General features: G+C 42.2%; 1 protein-coding gene across 3 annotated transcripts in view; it reads left to right on the forward strand.

Moving 5' to 3' along the window:
• Positions 1-18,074, forward strand: part of PHKA2 (phosphorylase kinase regulatory subunit alpha 2) — a 66,073-nt gene that overhangs the window by 15,391 nt on the left and 32,608 nt on the right. For all 3 annotated transcript variants that reach the window (XM_036270245.1, XM_036270246.1, XM_036270247.1), the window contains 9 exons: positions 2,019-2,177; positions 4,690-4,737; positions 5,641-5,809; positions 6,852-6,934; positions 9,690-9,770; positions 11,427-11,525; positions 13,525-13,671; positions 15,463-15,516; positions 16,117-16,239. In XM_036270245.1, coding sequence (XP_036126138.1) covers positions 2,019-2,177; positions 4,690-4,737; positions 5,641-5,809; positions 6,852-6,934; positions 9,690-9,770; positions 11,427-11,525; positions 13,525-13,671; positions 15,463-15,516; positions 16,117-16,239 — 963 coding nt within the window. The remainder of the gene's footprint in view (positions 1-2,018; positions 2,178-4,689; positions 4,738-5,640; positions 5,810-6,851; positions 6,935-9,689; positions 9,771-11,426; positions 11,526-13,524; positions 13,672-15,462; positions 15,517-16,116; positions 16,240-18,074) is intronic.

Below are 18,074 nucleotides of genomic sequence, written 5' to 3' on the forward strand. Positions count from 1 at the left end.
GATGATTTCCTGTCCTAGGTTAGCCAACTGGCCTCAGAACAGATAAAGATACTTATGTTATACGTTGTCAGTGCGTGGTGATGCTTTAAAAAAAATAACTCCAGAAGTCCACTATTGGAATAAGACATGTGCCTTCTCTCAACCATCCCTAGACTACCGTTCTAGTTGACTTTAAAATCATTGATTTGTAGTTGTTGGCTGTAGAACTATGTCAATATACTGAATGCTGTTGCCCCTGAGGGCAGTATCAGTTGAGTTTTAGATGTTTTTGAAGAGGACATAGCTTAGTTAAAGGAAAGAGTCGAAAGAAAATTTAATTCCTTAGTTAGGACCATTTGAAATTATGCCAGTGTTCCTTTACCAAATAACCTTGGCAGTATCACCTTGAAGGTACTCAACAGAGTCTTTTTATTTTTAGTTTTATGAGCCCTCTTGTAAATCATTTGGTGCCCTTTTTTTTTTTGATACGTGCCCCCAGCGGGAACTGAACCCGGAACTCTCTGGTCCGCAGGCCGACGCTCCAACCGCTGAGCCAAACTGGCCAGGGCTGGTGCCCTTTTTTTAAAGATGGCAAGGCTCTGATTGTTAGAATATATTGTTATTAGATACATATTTTTTGCATATTTTCAGGAAAAAACAGAGGCTTTATGACTCCTCATATCTTATCTATTTTATTTCTTGGGACAGAGTTATTAAGACTGGCTTTTAATAATAATAGCTTTATTGATCAATAATTTGCTTACCACATAATTCATCTATTTAAAGTGTACATTTAATGGTTTTAATATAGTCACTACAATCAACTTTAGAACATATTTATCACCCAGAGAAAGGAAAAAAACACCTGCTAGCTATCACTCGCTCCACATTTCCTCCTACTCCACTTTTACCTCCACCCCTAGACAACCACTAATCTTTTTATCTCAATGGATTTGCCTATTTGGGGCATTTCATATAAATGAAATCATACAATATGTGATACTTTGTGACTGGCTTCTGTCACTTAGCATAATGTCTTCCAGGTTCATCCATGTTGTAGCAAGTGTCAGTATTTCATTCCTTTTTGTTGCTGAATAATATATCATTGTTTGTATAGACCACATTTTGTTTATCCATCAGTTGATGGACATGTGGGTTGTTTCTTCTTTTGGGCTATTATGAAGAATGCTGTTGTAAACATTGTGTATACTTTGTATGTATGAAGGTCTGGCTTTTTAGTGACTCAGCTGGCCTTATAAATACTGTGATATCATAGCTAAATAGGACCTCCAATGTCCTCTTGCTCAGTGCCTCCTTTTTAGGCATATGAAGAGTCTGGATTACAGATGAGGCAGCTGAGGCCCAGACATGGTCGACAGCTTCCCTGGGAAAAGAGTGATGGAGTGGGGCCCCACTCCGAAGTTCAATGCTTTACCAGTTTGTGTGGAAACATGAAGGCAGAAGAAGATCTAAAGCCCTCAGTGCTTTTCTGTTTGCTCTTTCTTCTGTTTGTCATTTCCAACAATGTGATCTTGTCTAAAAGCAAAAGAACAGCCCTGGCCGGTTTGGCTCAGCGGTTAGAGCGTCGGCCTGCGGTCCTGAGAGACCCGGGTTCGGTTCCCGCTAAGGGCACGTACCTCGGTTGCGGTTTGTCCCCGGCCCTGGTCGGTTGTGCGGGTGGCAGCCACTCGATGTGTCCCTTTCACATCGATGTTTCTCTCTCTCTCTGTTCCTCTCTCTCCCCCGCCCCCACTCTACCTGAACAAAAAATGGAAAAATGTCCTCGGGTGAGGATAAAAAAAATAAAAATAAAATAAAAGCAAAAGAACAAGAACTTTAAAGTGGGAATATTCTTAGAGGTTTTCTTAATGATCTCACTTTGCACCCAAGATAACACTGTTGGTGGCAGAGCAAGGACTAGAACTCCTGTCTTGTTACTTGTCATCCTGACCCTCATGTACACTCTGAGGGCAAGTGTTCCTTGACCAGGAGCTGGGTGAAGGGTGTTGTGGAGTCATTTTGTGTCTCTTTTCTAATAGAATCCCGTCACGGGGCTGCTGTCCGCCAGTCATGAACAGAAGGATGCCTGGGTGCGGGATAACATCTACAGCATCCTGGCAGTTTGGGGCCTGGGCATGGCCTACCGCAAGAATGCTGACCGTGACGAGGACAAGGCTAAGGCCTATGAATTGGAGCAGGTAATGCTGACAGGCAGCCGTGTCTTGGCTGTTCGGCACCTTTACCTTAAACTAAAAAGCCTACAAGGAAGTAGCTGTGTGTGCAGAACAGTTTGGTGCAGACATTGGCTCCATTTTTCCTATAGAATATTTTGGGGAGACACTTAAGTGGTCTTAACCTCTCGTTTGTCTTTCCCTTTGATATTTTTCCTTCAAAAAAAGAAAAATGTTACCATATAGCACAATGAAGTCCTTTTATTTTTTCCAAAATCAGAAACCAAGATACCCACCAAAGGAAAGATTTACCATCATTGAGTATGTAAGAAAATAATCTGTCCCTGAGCACAGGAGGTATTTTCAGGATGTTCAGAGTGATAGCATTGAAGTAGGGAGCATTGACACATTAGTTTTCTTGGCATGAGAGCCTTTGGGATGTATCTTTGATTCATACATTCCTCTTTGGTCCGCACAGCCAGTAGGCCATCAAGTCCAGGGAGAGTTACTGTGACCCAACTGGTGCTTGTTTATCGCAATCAAAGTAGGCATGAGTGGCAGGCAGCTATAACAGCAGTAGGGAGACTAAGAGAGGAGGTCTGTCAATGGGAGCAAGGGAAGGACAGTTTGGATTTGACTAACATGCTGAGTGTGATGTCATAAAACCACCCAGTCTTGGAGTTAAAGCAAGAATGGAGAGTTTTTGAAAATACATACAGCAAACATCGACTGCTCTTTCAAGAAGTTGGATGGCTATTAAGTAAATGAATCATTCATTTAACAGTATAATTTGATGTCAATGTCCTCCAAACTTCCCATCCTCCTTTGAGACAAAATAAAAGTAAAGCCATGCCTGTCTACACACACACACACACACACACACACACACACACACACACAGCTCCCCACCTCTCCTCTGTAAATGATTTCTGATTCAGGTTAGAGTTGACTCGATTTGCTGCTCTGTAACTGACAACAAGATGCAAACAGGCCACATTGTTTGATTTGTTGAGTGCAGTTAATAACTGAAGGAGACATCGCCTTTGATTATGGAAAATAACACAGGATCTTCCAGTGATCCTCAACAGGATGATATTGCATTTGGGGCTTAGGCAATATAGTTATTCATTGTGTGAGACTGCCCATGCATTGCAGGACACTTAGAGTCCTTGGTTCTTACTCACTAAATGCCAGTAGCCCCATCCCCATCATGATGACAATAAAAATGCCTCTATCCCCACATTTCCAGATGCTTACTCCCAGGGGATGGTAATGTCACCCTTAGTTGGGAACTACTTTGCTTCTTCATAATGGAAAAATAACTTTTCTATATTGGAGGGGAAGTGAAATTAACAAATGTTTATGCTGTACTCTGTAGAAAATGTTAATTATAACGATGTTAATTATACTTTATATTTATGAGGTAACATTTTCTGCCTCAAAAGAAGATATGACATAAAGTGAGATTATATTCTAGAATCCTAGGGTTTTAGAGGCAGAAGGTTCTGAAAGATGATCCTCTCCCGATTTTTCTTTGATGATCAGCTTTGTGGCCCTTCACTACATCCTCCCCTACAAACCACGTACATTCTGTAAGAGAGGAGATTCTCGTGGTCCTGGGTGCGAGCTTCTTTCAGCCAGGCTGCTTTGACCTATCTCATTCTCCAGCCACTTGTGATGTAGTTTTATAGTATTATTAATAGGACATATGAAGACTAATCTTTCAATATTCACAACTAAGGCCTGAATTGTGAAGAAAGTGAGAGGCCACATAATGTATTGACTAAGAGCTCAAACTTTGCAGTCAAATGGGCTGGGCTCTGTCCTTGCTCTATCCACTGCCAGTTGGGAGACTTTAGCAATGTTACTTTATCTCTCTCAGCCTCTGGTTCCTTATCTGTGAAGTGAGGTAATAATAATACCTATCTCATAAGGTTGCTGCAAGAATTGAAGAGAATAGGTAAAGTGTTTTGTATAATGCCTGGACATAGTATCTGATTATCAAAGTACTATTGCTATTTATAATGATAATAAGACTTATAGTGATTGGTTACAATACATATTATTAAGAAACCATGGCAGCTACTTGCATTTTGTAAGAACTTTATTCAATAGCCCAGTAATGGTGTCACACATGGCACTTTGGACACAACGCAGCATTGCTTGGTACAGGCATGGTGGACTGAATTCATCCTTGCATAACAAAAATAAATGACTAAGAATTGTGCCATAAAGCTCCAGGGTACTAGGCTTATACAGTTGTCTTGCTAAAATATCAGTGAGGAATCACTGTATTTCAGAGCTGGGAGGTGCCATCTGACACAGCCCCTTTATTTAAAATAAGTCACTTTGTTAAGATTTTCTTTCTTTGTGATAGAGTGGAGAGGTGGAAATAACTGAACATTCAAAATGCTTTAATATGCTCAGGGTCTGCCTTCTCAGGGAGGTCTCCAGGCAGCGCTGGTTTACTGGCCATGTGGTGAGGTTTGCATGAAGCAGGGAAGCTGGCCTCATTACCGATCCCATTTTATTTCTACAGAACGTGGTGAAACTCATGCGGGGTCTTCTCCAGTGTATGATGAGACAGGTAGGCGGAAAATGACAAATGTGTTCGCAGGTTATCTGAGTGGGCATTTAGTCATTTTCATGATGACAACTAACGTTCTTAAAGTGTTTTGAACTTTTCAAAATGAAGATAAATTGAAAATATTTTGCTGACGTTCTCCTTTTAAAGTTATCTTCAATACTTTTATTACACCATATAACCACAGACTCAAAGGACGCTGTGTCTCAGAATCTATTTTTAAGAGTTACTTGTGTAAAAGAACATGCCTTTTTATTTAAGAAAACATTGTTTTAAAAAGCCACTCCTGGAAAGTCATGTACTATTGTTTATTCCATTGAGTTTATAAAAGGGTTTCTTTTGAGTTGAAATGCTTAAGTTTCTAAAATTTGACATTACTATTTAGTATTTTCAGTGAGGGGTAAATAAAACAACTCATTGAGCACATACTGTATACAACACATCATACTAGGACCTGCAACAGATGTAAAGATGACTATGATACCATCCCTACACTTAATCAGCACGGGCCTGCAAATCTTCAAAGATAGTTACTCTTTTCCTTTCAACATAACAGGTCCTCTTCCTGCCCTCCTTCCTTCCCTCTTTCACTGAGTGCCTACCATGTGTTGAGGCTCGTACTGGGGATACGCAGACATGGAAACCCCTTGGCTTGACCTTTTGCCCCTGCAGAACTTGTTAAAATTCCACTGGGCTGGGACATGCCTAAAGATGGGCAGGAAGAATCTCTCACACAGCCCTGTAGTACTCACTAGTGAAAAAAAAAACAAAAAACCCTGTTTTCCATCCCCTTGGCTCCCAAAGGTAGCAGATAAGAGGTCTGAATCCAGGAGATTGACCCTGGGTGTGGCCTCTGTCAGCTATGAACCCCTTAGCTACGCAGAGCCGGCTTGCCTTCTCCCGCAGGTGGATAAAGTGGAGAAGTTCAAGCATACTCAGAGTACCAAGGACAGCCTGCATGCCAAGTATAACACTGCTACCTGCAGCACCGTGGTGGGCGATGACCAGTGGGGCCACCTCCAGGTGGATGCCACCTCCCTCTTCCTCCTGTTCCTGGCCCAGATGACTGCTTCAGGTGAGCCAGGGCCATTTGAGCCCATTGTACAGGGAGTGACAATCCAGAAGGGGGCAGGGAGGGTCAGACAGTGAATGATCTGTATTCAAAATAAGCTATTTCTGTAAAGAAAAAGCATACTTCTTTATAATATTATGAGCACTGACTCTGTTATGTGCCAACAGTCAGCCTCCTGAGCACTTACAGGATGAGGGCTGTTGAACCAGCTCTGTTAGCATCTCTCTAGTTGATCCCAAAGCTTCCTTTCTGTCCCTGTCACCTAGTTACTGGAGCAACCTAGATCACATCTACCTTCAACAGTTCAAATGTCTTCAGCGTGTCATGCACCCTCTTAAAGTTTTCTTATCCAGGACTTTATCAGTGGATATGCTACAATTGATTTAACTATTCCTTTATTTCTTTTCTTTTCGCTGTTATAACTATTGTTGCAATACCAACTTTGACCCCATATCTATTTGCTTCCTTCCATTAGTTAGGTATCTAACATTCAAGGAGTGCACGAGTCCCCACACTTCTCTTTCAATCCTTTCTGCTTATAGGCACCCACACAAACATGGAGTCCTTCCTTCCTTCCTTCCTTCCTTCCTTCCTTCCTTCCTTCCTTCCTTCCCTTCCCTCCCTCCCTCCCTCCCTCCCTCCCTCCTTCCCTCCTCCCTCCCTCCTCCCTCCCTCCCTTCCTTCCTTCCTTCCTTCCTTCCTTCCCTCCTTCCCTCTTTCCTTCCTTCCTTCCTTCCTTCCTTCCTTCCTTCCTTCCTTCCTTCCTTCCTTCCTTCCTTCCTCCCTCCTTCCCTCCTCCCTCCCTCCCTCCCTCCCTCCCTCCCTCCCTCCCTTCCTTCCTTCCTTCCTTCCTTCCTTCCTTCCTTCCTTCCTTCCTCTTTCTGAGATTAGAAATTGTTACAATTTACTTCAGACTTAATTTTTGATGCTCTATTAAAAAAATGAAAATGGGGGTAAAACGATTCATTTCCTAGTGTGGCATCTGTAATTGGCAGCTCTCTTTACAGCATAACTTCATGTTTTCATTGTTGTTTTTCTTTACTAGGTTTACGTATTATTTTCACCCTTGATGAGGTGGCCTTCATACAAAATCTTGTTTTTTATATAGAAGCTGCATATAAAGTCGCTGTAAGTATAAACACTGGTAGTGTTCTCAGTCATCAAAAAGAATAAACTTTGTACGGTTCTCTGAGGGCCAGGCTATTTAGGGCTCACCAGAAAGTTAACGTGATTAAAGCTATAAGATTATGTCACCTTCACACACAAAGTGCACATTTTTGTCCTGGAATGAAATTGCAGAGTTCATGGTTTGGGAATGCACCACATGCTCTGTTTGAATCCGTTACTCTTTTTTTTTTTTTTTTTTTTTATCCTCACCCGAGGATATTTTTCCATTTTTTGTACAGATAGAGTGGGAGGGAGAGAGAGGAAGGGAGAGAGAGAGAGAAACATCGACGTGAAGGGACACATCGAGTGGCTGCCACCCGCATGACCAACCAGGGCCGGGGACAAACTGCAACCGAGGTACGTGCCCTTAGCGGGAACCGAACCCGGGTCTCCCTGGACCACAGGCCGACGCTCTAACCGCTGAGCCAAACTGGCCAGAGCTGAATCCATTACTCTTATTTATTTATTTTTTTAATCCTCACCTGAGGACATTTTTCCATTTTTTGTTCAGAGTGGGAGGGAGAGAGAGAGAGAAACATCGACGTGAAAGGGACACATCGCGTGGCTGCCACCCGCACGACCAACCAGGGCCGGGGACAAACTGCAACCGAGGTACGTGCCCTTCGCGGGAACCAAACCCGGGTCTCTCTGGACCGCAGGCTGACGCTCTAACCATGAGCCAAACCGGCATTACTCTTATTTTAAATAAGATTGTAAAATGTCTTATGGCATGTACCTAGGCTGGCCTGAATCACGATTAAGGGCAGTAGCACCAGTGCCTCCGTGGGAACTGCTGTGCCGTGGGGCTCACCCTAGGCAGCCCACGGGTAGAGGGGCCTGAGCCAGAGATGTGCCTCAAGCCAGATGTGTGCCCCAGGCCAGGTGTGTACAGATACAAATGTGTATAAACCCCAACTCCTCTAGGGTTGACTATAAGGGTGATAAGGAAAAGGTGGAGTTTGGTTTGAAAAAGAAAGCCACTGTGGTCTAAAGCAATGGTCAGCAAACCTTTTTCTGTAGAGGACCAGAGAATAAGTATTTTCATCCTTGTGGTCCCTATGGTCTCTTTTGCCACAATTCACCTCTGGCACTGTAGCACCAAAGCAGCCATAGACAACACATAAACACGTCAGCATGGCTCTGTCTCAAATAGGCTTTATTTACAAAAAACAGGTAGCAAACTAGATTTGGTAGAAGGGCTGTAGTTTGCTGCCCCCAGGTCTAAAGCAGTGACTTTTAACCAGGGGCTATCTTCCCCTTCCAGGGAACATTGGGCAATGCATGGAAACGTTTTTGGTTGTCATACTGGGGAGGATGCTACTTGCATCTGGAGGGTGGAGGCCAGGGATGCTGCTGAACACCCTACAGTGCACAGGGCAGCCCCACAACAAGAATCATCTGGCCCCAAATGTCAGTAGTGCCAAGGTTGACAAACCCTGGTCTAAAGAAACTTGAGAAGTCTTCGTGGAAAAAGTGGGACTTTAGTTGGACCTTGGAGGATGAGTAGGGTTAGATAAGCAGAAGGGAGAAAAAGGGGTGTTTGAGGTGAGGGAATAGCATGAGCAGTCACAGAGGCAGGAACAGACTCTGAGTGTGTATATGTGGGTGAATGCTTGGGGAATGAGGGTGCAGAGTGAAGGAAGAGACTTAGGGTAAAAAGTGAATGTTGGACAATGGTAGAAAATAAAGTTAGATTGTGGGTGTGTAGGGGGTAGAGGCCAAATAATGGAGGTATGGCCATCCACAGAGAGATATGAACAGGATCCACTGGGGTTGGATAAACAGTTTATCATTTTAGAATCTCAATTTTTGAGTTGATATTAAGATGGGTTGGAACGTGGAAAGGCCCAGATGTGAGGAATACTGAAGGAAGGAGTCCTGGGTCTCGGCTATAAGGCAGAGAGTTTGAGTCACTCTAGTGTGTCTAAGTTGAAGTTTTCACATTTTGAAAATGTTCGTCTTCAGAGACCAAGTAATAAATACTGAAATTTGGCATTGGTCCTGTTCTTGTAGGGTTGTAATCTTTTCATAGTGTGCATAACATCATTTCAAAACAGTATCCAGTGCTTGGGTTTCTTAAGAGAAAATATGAATTATAAAAGTTAGATATGCATGTATCAAGTCCTCTATGTAGATGGAGTGTTCTGAGCCAATTAATTAGTTTAAAATACCAGGGAAGTATTCTGTGCCTTAGTTTTGACTTGGGCTCCTGTTACTTGCTGAGCATTTTCCCCCCATAAGAGGTAATGCTAGAAAAAGATATTAAATTATTTTAAATGGTTGGTTGGCTTCAACTATTTATAACCCATTTGCTAAAGTTTCTTAATTTCATCTTATAATTTAATATAAGTTCAAAGGAATTAGCTAAATTGAAAGGCAGCATTTTATTTGATTTTATGATAAATAAAATATTTTGTTCGCTACAAATCAAGTTTCTTACAAATTAATAATTTTTAGAAATAAGAAAATTGAGAACACTTTTACATGCATTTTTGGTTCCACCTGAGTATTTGCTTCCAACACTATGTACAAAGGTCAAATGAACTGAAATCGAGGAAGAACACAGCCTGAGTGTGTAAAACCATGAATTTGGTGGTCTTCAAAAAGAGATATCCATATTCCATTATGCCTGCGGTAACATAAAGGAATCATTTTTGCATAGCAGCTCTTGTGTTCCTCTTTCTCCTGCTCTGATTACTACCTTTTTCTCCTGCAGGATTATGGAATGTGGGAACGTGGCGATAAGACTAATCAGGGCATTCCAGAATTGAATGCAAGCTCTGTAGGAATGGCCAAGGTGACGGCTCATCCTCTTTGTTCTTCCTTCTGTTCATTTTTACTGCTTTGACTTGGTTCTCATTAGAAGTTTGGATTTAATCTGATTAATATATTTTTCAAAAGTCAACAGCAAGTATGAAATTCAAGTGGCACATGTACTTCAGCCAACTGAAATTATAGGTAAAGAATGGAGGTTTCCTACACTGAAATCTGCATGTGCTTGAAAATAAGTGACTCCCTCGTCATTATCCATTGTTATCACCCACAGGTCTAAGTTCTTGCTGTTATTGAGGAAGCTGGATGTCGACCTCCAGTCTTCTTTTCTGGGTCACAAAGAGGGCTGAGGAACATGACCACTTTGTAGGGCAGGGCTCACGAGTTTAGAAGTTTATAGGGTCAGGCAAGTAACATTCAAACAAGTGAAGTCAGCCAGATAGAAAAATATAGAAGGGTATTGGGGATACTGGGAACATTCCAATAAAGGTATTCCGAAATCATTTAAAAAACTTCTTTAGGCCGAACAAAACACACCTGTGGGGCAGATTCAGTCCACAGGCCACCAGTTTACATCTCCTGCCCTAGACATTTAGTATGCCTCCCTCTCTTACTCCTCAATACCAAAACATACTTTTGGACAGAGTAAAGACTCTAGAGTTAGAATTGTTAAAGCAACAATAAATATGCTCTGTTAAGAGAACAGACTGATGTTTGTCAGAAGGGAGGGTGTTTGGAGGACTGGGTGAAAAAGGTGAAGGGATTGAGAAGTACAGATTGGTAGTTGCAAAATAGTCACAGAATGTAAAGTACAGCATAGGGACTATAGCCAACAATAGTGTAATAACGATATATGGTACCAGGTGAGTACTAGATGTATCAGGGGCAACACTTTGTAAAGTATATAATTATATAACTACTATGTTGTATACTGAAACTAACATAAAATAATTGAATGTAAGCTGCAATTGAAAAAAACATTAAATAAAAAAATAAAAGATATGCTTTGTTAACACATTGCGTACCGCATAGAAATCTCTAAGACACACCAGGGACCTCACGTTTTAGGGCAAACTGCATGTTAGGTTCTGAGCAGCACTCATTTGAACCAGCAGATATCCATTCCCTAGCTACTTCAAGAATATAGAATGGTGTGCTGTTTTTCGAACTTCGACCCTCAGGCCGAAGAGTCACAAATATTTTGGCAGAAAAACACGAGTTAACTCGTGAGCGGTCAAAAATGTGTTAAGGCCAACTGACAGACAACATACTTAGTACTAAAATAATTAACTTTCTTAAGTGCTAGATATGCTAATGCTAGGCGTTAACCACTAAAATAGGTGAAAGAAAAGCCGACTGTGAATTTTGTGCCTCTGGCACATACACCCAATGTTATTAACTTGTTAATAATTTCATTTTTGGTAGAATAATTTCATTTTGGGAAATATTTTTTCTATTTTATCCTGCTTGTTCCTACAATGAGCTGAAACATTCAAGAAAACTCTGATCTACTGAAAATAAGGATAGACCATGACCATAGGGCTCCTTAGCTGGATTTTAAAGGTGTGTTTTATCACCTTTGGGAAAACATGTATGCTAGATTGCTTAATGGAAAAGGAGTATCACATAATGGGAGTGCATGTTCACTAGAAAGGAAAGTAATTCAGACCTATGTTTGTAGGCAGCACTTGAGGCAATTGATGAACTGGATCTTTTTGGAGCCCACGGAGGACGCAAGTCAGTGATCCATGTCCTGCCCGATGAGGTTGAACACTGCCAGGTAACAGCACAGCCTCTCACCTGGGAAGGAGAATCATGAAGGGAAGACTTGGGTTCCAATTTTCCTCACCTTTCTAGCTTGGTGGCACTTGGCTTCTTTGACATTTAGTTCCCTCATCCATACAATGGGCATATTGGGCCCTTCCCCTTCTGCTGCATAAGGTGGCCCTAGGATGAGGGTAAATCAACTAAATTTGTGAGAGCACTTTGTAAACCAGAAAGTACCATGCAAACCTAAGACATAACAATGTATATACTTAGATTCAGTAATCCAAATTTTTCAGAAGTCAAAATCTGTTTTATTTGATTTGAGCATATAGGTGCTTTTCTCTAGAGCACATAGGTTTATTTTATGATGCCCCCAAATTGAACGACTAGCAAACACTAGTTCACTTGGGGAGGGGGGAGGGGATGGGCAGAGTGGGTAATGGAGGAGAGATAAGATGGGGGAAATGGCAAATTAGTAGAACCTCCATGAAATATAGATCAGAGAAAGGAGTGACTTTGATGAAGATTAGGGAACTCCATTAAGCAGAAGGACAGTAGGTCACCAACTACTGGTCAATCACCAAACCCTTATTTAGTGAGGGCTCACCGTATGCTAGGACTATGGGAGTCAGATACATAAAAACTTGTAAGCAGAGAGCTTCTGGTGGGAGTGCATGTTTCCAGGCAGAGAGAGCCTAGGGAAGAGTAACTTGTTAAAGAACTAGGCTTGGGGAGGGCGGTAGGTCAGTTGGCTATACACAATGAAGCTTTATCCTGCAGCTGAAGGGTCCCCCCACCATTTATTTATTTTTTTACAGACAGAATGGGAGGGAGAGAGAGGGAGAGAGAGAAAATCATCGACATGAGAGGGACACACTGACTTGTTGCCTCCCCCACGACCAGGGCCAGGAATGAACCACAACTGAGGTACGTGCCCTTGGCTGGAATGGAACCCATGACTCATTGGTCCACAGGCCAATGCTCTATTGCTGAACCAAACCGGCCAGGGCACCCCCACCATTTTTATCCCACTCTCTAGCTCACTCTATTTTCCCTCATTAAATAGTTGTTAGTGGGGAATCTGTGATTTCTTGGGGTATGGTTTAATGGAGTCAAGCTGGCGTGCATCTTAATAGATGTGTAGTCTAGTGGAAATTGTGTGAGCTTTGTAGTCAGCTGGGCCTGGGTGGGAATCCTAGATCTGTCGCATGCTAGCTTCATTGCTTTAGGCTGAGTCTTTGTACTCAAGAGTCTTAGAGTCCTCATATATGAATTAGATATAGTACCTGAATTCCTTCTTTATATGGAAGATTTCATAAGCTTATGTTTGCAGGGGTCTAGTCCCATGTCTGTACATGTTAAATCTCAGGATTAGCTCCTTCCCTTTCCAAACTTTTCCTTATAATCTCAACTTCCTTTAGTTTACAGTGCCTAATCCAACCACTTTATAACTGAGGCCATATTATAGTGCCACTAAGTAACCCATTCTCTCTAGGAGTAAACTAATTCTGTTGTTTACCATTTTGCCTGAATGCTCTTGTGGTCTTCTGGATTTGACTTTTTCTTTAAGTGGTTTCTCAGTCACCCAGTCCAACTGGCCACATTCCATAGAAGCGAGACATTTCTCTATACTGGCCCTGTATGTGTGTTTTTCTCTGTATTTCTTCACAGTCAGGACATCCTAGCCTGCTGACACAGGTAGCCCTTAGTTCCGTCCTGCATGTCCTGAAGGCCCAGCAAAGTCGACAGAAGTCACAAAAGAAGGGAGAAGGAAGGGAGACAAGCAGTTCTCAGCATGGGCTCCAGGCAGTACCGTGTTCTCCCCAACCCCTTATTCTCCCCCAAGGAACAGGAGTCATTGGCTGGGTGGGCAAGGTCGCCCATCAGGGGTCATGTTGGTAGGACAAAGCTCTAATTATTCGAATGTTTCTGGGGCTAAAGTCATGCTCTCTAGATACTGTATGTAACTATTAGTTCTTTCCAAGTTAAAACCACCTCTGTTTTTCATTCAGTCTATTCTGTTCTCCATGCTGCCAAGAGCATCAACATCTAAAGAGATTGACGCTGGACTTCTTTCTATTATTTCTTTCCCGGCCTTTGCAGTGGAAGATATGAACCTTGTGAATGTGACCAAAAATGAAATTATTTCCAAGCTCCAGGTAAGCGTTGCTCACACTGTTGCCATTCTGCCCTGCGTTAAGTGCTACTTTCACACTATGACTTGGAGCAGCTCACTGTGAGGTCAAAGGCTTGGTTTATCTAAGTGGGCTCATAGAGTGAGGATCCAAAACTGAGTCCACAGGTGACAAACTAAGTCTCTTAGTGATCAAGCAACTTGGTTCTCTTCCTAAGTGGCAGAGCTTGAACTCAAGCTATCATCTTTGAACCCATATTCAAACCACTCTCTAAGAGCTGCTTAGCCCTTTAGAGATCACAGACTCCTTTCAAAATGTCTTGAAAGCTATAGAGTCCCTGCCAGAAAAAAAGTGCACATGTTTCAATATCCTCAAACTTTACATACAATATCAGGGGACCTGGTGATCTCAAAGTTAAATTGAATTAAAAAAAAAAAAAAACCCTGCTCTGAGTAACTATGTAACTATGACATATTACATCAAAGTAAGAATGCTATTAAATTTTCCATCCAACTAAGGTTAGGGGTAAAATTATCAAAGAATATAAGTTTCCTAAGCCAAAATCTGCATGTTTATGATCTTAGATTCAGTGAAAAAAAATGCTTTTAGCCCCTTTAACAAAGGGTTAAAGGGTCTCCAGTCATATCTCCAGAAGAATGTGACTGTCTCAGTCAGGGTTCAGTGGAGGAAAAGGAACCTGTTTAGATATTTGAAGTGGGCAGAGTTAATACAGGGGAAGAAGTGTTTATAGGGGAGCAGATTCTAGGCTCCCCAGGACTCCTAGAGCTAATCAGAGCTGGCCACTAGGGGCGTGCTTGCCTCCACAGCCCACACTAGAGCAGCCTGCACATACTCAAGAAACTGGATTATGCTGAGCGAAATAAACCAGTCAGAGAAAGACAAGTACCACATGATCTCACTTATTTGTGGAACATAATGAACAAAATACAGTGTCGACCAAAAGAGATCCAGAGTCATGGAAGTAGGGAACAGACTGACAAACCTCAGAGGGATGGCGGTGGGAGGGGTGGGAAGAGATAAACCAAAGAACTCATATGCGTATATGCACAACCAATCCACAGGGACAGTAGGCTGGGGAAGGCAGGAGGTGGGGTGGAAGCAGGAAGGGGGGGTCAATGGGGAAAAAAGGAGGACATCTGTAATACATTCAACAATTAAAAAAGAAAGAAATGGAAATGGTCACCCAGAGCTGCTATCCAGAAGTTAAGAAGGCAGATTAAGAGAGTGCTGCCACTCCCATTCTTTCCTGACACCCAGGAAGCTGGAGAGGACTACTGGAGCCTGCAACAGGAAAACCACCAGTGACAGCGCAAAGCCGCAAGAAGCCCCACTTGCCTCCCTGCCAGGCTTGTATGCAGGCTCCTTTGCATGCAGAGCCTCACTGCAAGGAGTCTGGAGTGTCCTTTTAGCTTTCCAGCCTTTCAAGTAAAAGCAGCCCAATCCAAGTATCTGAATAGTGCTTTCTTCAAGCAAGTGAGAGGCCCTTTGCATCTTTGTATAATACGGCAAATCAGAATGAAAGGATGATCATTCACTGAACTCTCAGTAATTACTCACACCTCTGGTAGGGTAACATTGTTTTGGCATTTCCTTCCAAGCATTAATCAAACCTGAATTTACACTGCTTAGGACTTAAAAATAACTCTTTGTACTGAAGCAAAGAACACTTGCTACACATTTCATTACTAAAAGATTCATGAGAAAGGGGGCAAAGGGTTGACTGGAATTAAAATAAAAAAGCAAAGAAATTCTTCTGATGTCCTCAAATGTACTTACTTTTCTTTATCTTCTTAGGGGCGTTATGGATGCTGTCGCTTCCTTCGAGATGGTTATAAAACCCCAAGAGAGGTTGTATTTAAACAATGTTTCTTATGATTTCTTAACTGCTTCCTATCTAAGTTACCACTGTGGTGTTTCCCCGCTATTGATTATAATTACGTTAGAATATTGGAAAGGGAAGTCTTAATTTTGGAGTCAGCAAGCCTGGAGTTAGACAATAGAATAGTAAGATCATCAGGAGGACAGCAAGCTGGTGGTTTAAAACCAGCTTGTAGACAAGGACAAACAATTCTGTGGCTCCCACATTTTTTAAAACACCAACCGTGGCTGCCTCCTTGGGTTTGTTTGTCATAGTGACTGATATAATGATATCAATAAAACAGTCTGCCAAGCACTGTGAGAGACAAATTGCTATTTATTTGTTAGCGATATAGGAAACTTGATATAATAAACTACCGAGGAGGCTTGTGTACATTTCTGATTTACTTTCCTGAAATGATACCATGGGAAACTGCCAAACATGGCATCTCCCCATTATAGCAGAATTCTAATCATACCAACCTCAAAGCTGCATCGAAATAGACAAGTGAGGGAAACCCAGTGAGGTACAATGGTATTATGTATGTAATCTGACATCACCTTTTAGAAGGTTTACCTATTTGATTTCAGGACCCAAACCGATTGCATTATGACCCTGCTGAACTCAAGCTTTTTGAAAACATTGAATGTGAATGGCCTGTGTTCTGGACGTATTTCATAATAGACGGGGTCTTCAATGGTGACGCCGTTCAGGTGAGAAAATGTCAGGTGTTGTGTTGATAATAAGCATTTTCATCCCACTGGTATGTTGATTGCTCCTAGGACATAAGGTTCTGCAGGAATTTAGGGCACCGTTTCGGTGATCTGTTGCCACTTAACAAACTTTTCCAAAACTTAGTGAATTAAAACGATGCCTATTTTTTTATTTATTTGCTCATGATTCTGCAGTGTGAGCAGGGCTCAGCAGGGACAGGTCTCTGCTTCACCTGGTGTCAGCTGGGATGGTTCAGTGGGGCTGGAGGATGTACTTCTCAGATGGCCTCACTCAAATGGCTGGCAGCTTGGTGCTGCCTGTTGGGTGAGAGCTCTGCTGTTGGCCTGGACCTTGGTTCTCCTCCACGTGCCTAGCTTGTGCTTCTCACAGTATTGTGGTCTCTGGGGAGCTAGGCTTTTTACCTGGTGGTCATCTTCCACCAGAGAGCAAAAACAGAGGCTGCCAAGCTTTCTCAAGGCTTAGACCTAGAACTGGCCAAAGGGTCACTTCCCTTGCATTCTGCTGTTTAAAGGACCAGCTCACATTTAAAGGGAGAAGACTACAGAAATGCCTGAGTGCTAGGAGGCGGGGTTCATCGGGGAGCACCAAACAGTCCACCACAGACAGGTTTTGTTGTTGCTCTTGTTCTTTTCAGAGCAGCTGATGGTTTTGCTGTCTTCAGCTCTGGTTTAAGGGTATTCTCAGCTAATGTCTTGTTTACTGTAAGAAGCTTTCTAACTGGCCTCCCTGCCCCCAGTTTCTCCACACCTTGCCAAGGTGATATTAAAAGACAAACTAGATTATGCTACTGCCTTGCTTAAAAGCTTTGAATGGCTTCCCGATTGCTTTTGGGATGAAATACAAGGTCTTCGTATGTTTCGTTCCATAAAATCTGGCCCTTGTTTTCACCACTGTATCCCAATTTCTTAGAACTTCCTTCCTTTCTTAGTTCTGTGATCCAGGCACACTTTTAGTCCCTTGGAAAGGTCACGCTGTCTCTCCCTCTTTTCAAATGCTCAGGACATGCATTCCACTCCCATCTGCTCCTCCGTCCTTCACTTGATTCATTGTAAGTGCTTCTTTCAGAAAACCTTCTCTGACCAAAAGTTGGGTCAGGTGTCCCTCTTTTATGCCCCATGGCTCTTATAACAGCATGGCACCTGTAACTGTATTTAACCTTCCATTCACCTGCCAAAGGACCCTATTAGAAGTGGTCTCTATCCAGCTCGCTAACATATTCCCCATGCCTAGTACATAGTACTAGGAAATAATTTGCTAATGCAGCATTCATCTGTTCAAGACAGATTTTTTAATGTTTTTTTTCAACTTTTATTAATTTATTTTTGTTACAGATGTTTCTTCTTTTTCCCCCCTAGATACCCTCCTCCCCATCCCTCCCCCCATCTCCCCAGCATTGTTGTTTATTATGTCCATTGGTTATGTATACATGCATATAAGTTCTTTGGTTTATCTCATCCATCCCCCCACCTCCCTCCTCTGAGGTTTGTCAGTCTGAACCATACTCCTTTCTATGTCTCTGGGTCTATTTTGTTCATCAACTTACTTTGTTCATTATATTCCACAAGCAAGTGAGATCATGTGGTATTTGTCTTTCTCTGATTGGCTTATTTTGCTTAGCATAATACTCTCAAGATCCCTCCATGTTATCTCAAAGGGTAAGAGATTCTTCTTTGTTACAGCTGCATAGTATTCCATTGTATATATGTACCACAGCTTTTTATCCACTCATGTATTGATGGACACTTGGGCTATTTCCAGATCTTAGCAATTGTAAATAGTGCTGCTATGAACATAGAGGTACATCTATTCTTTT

The sequence above is a fragment of the Molossus molossus genome, unplaced genomic scaffold (genome assembly GCF_014108415.1).
Source record: "Molossus molossus isolate mMolMol1 unplaced genomic scaffold, mMolMol1.p scaffold_m16_p_2, whole genome shotgun sequence".
Lineage (NCBI taxonomy): Eukaryota > Metazoa > Chordata > Mammalia > Chiroptera > Molossidae > Molossus > Molossus molossus.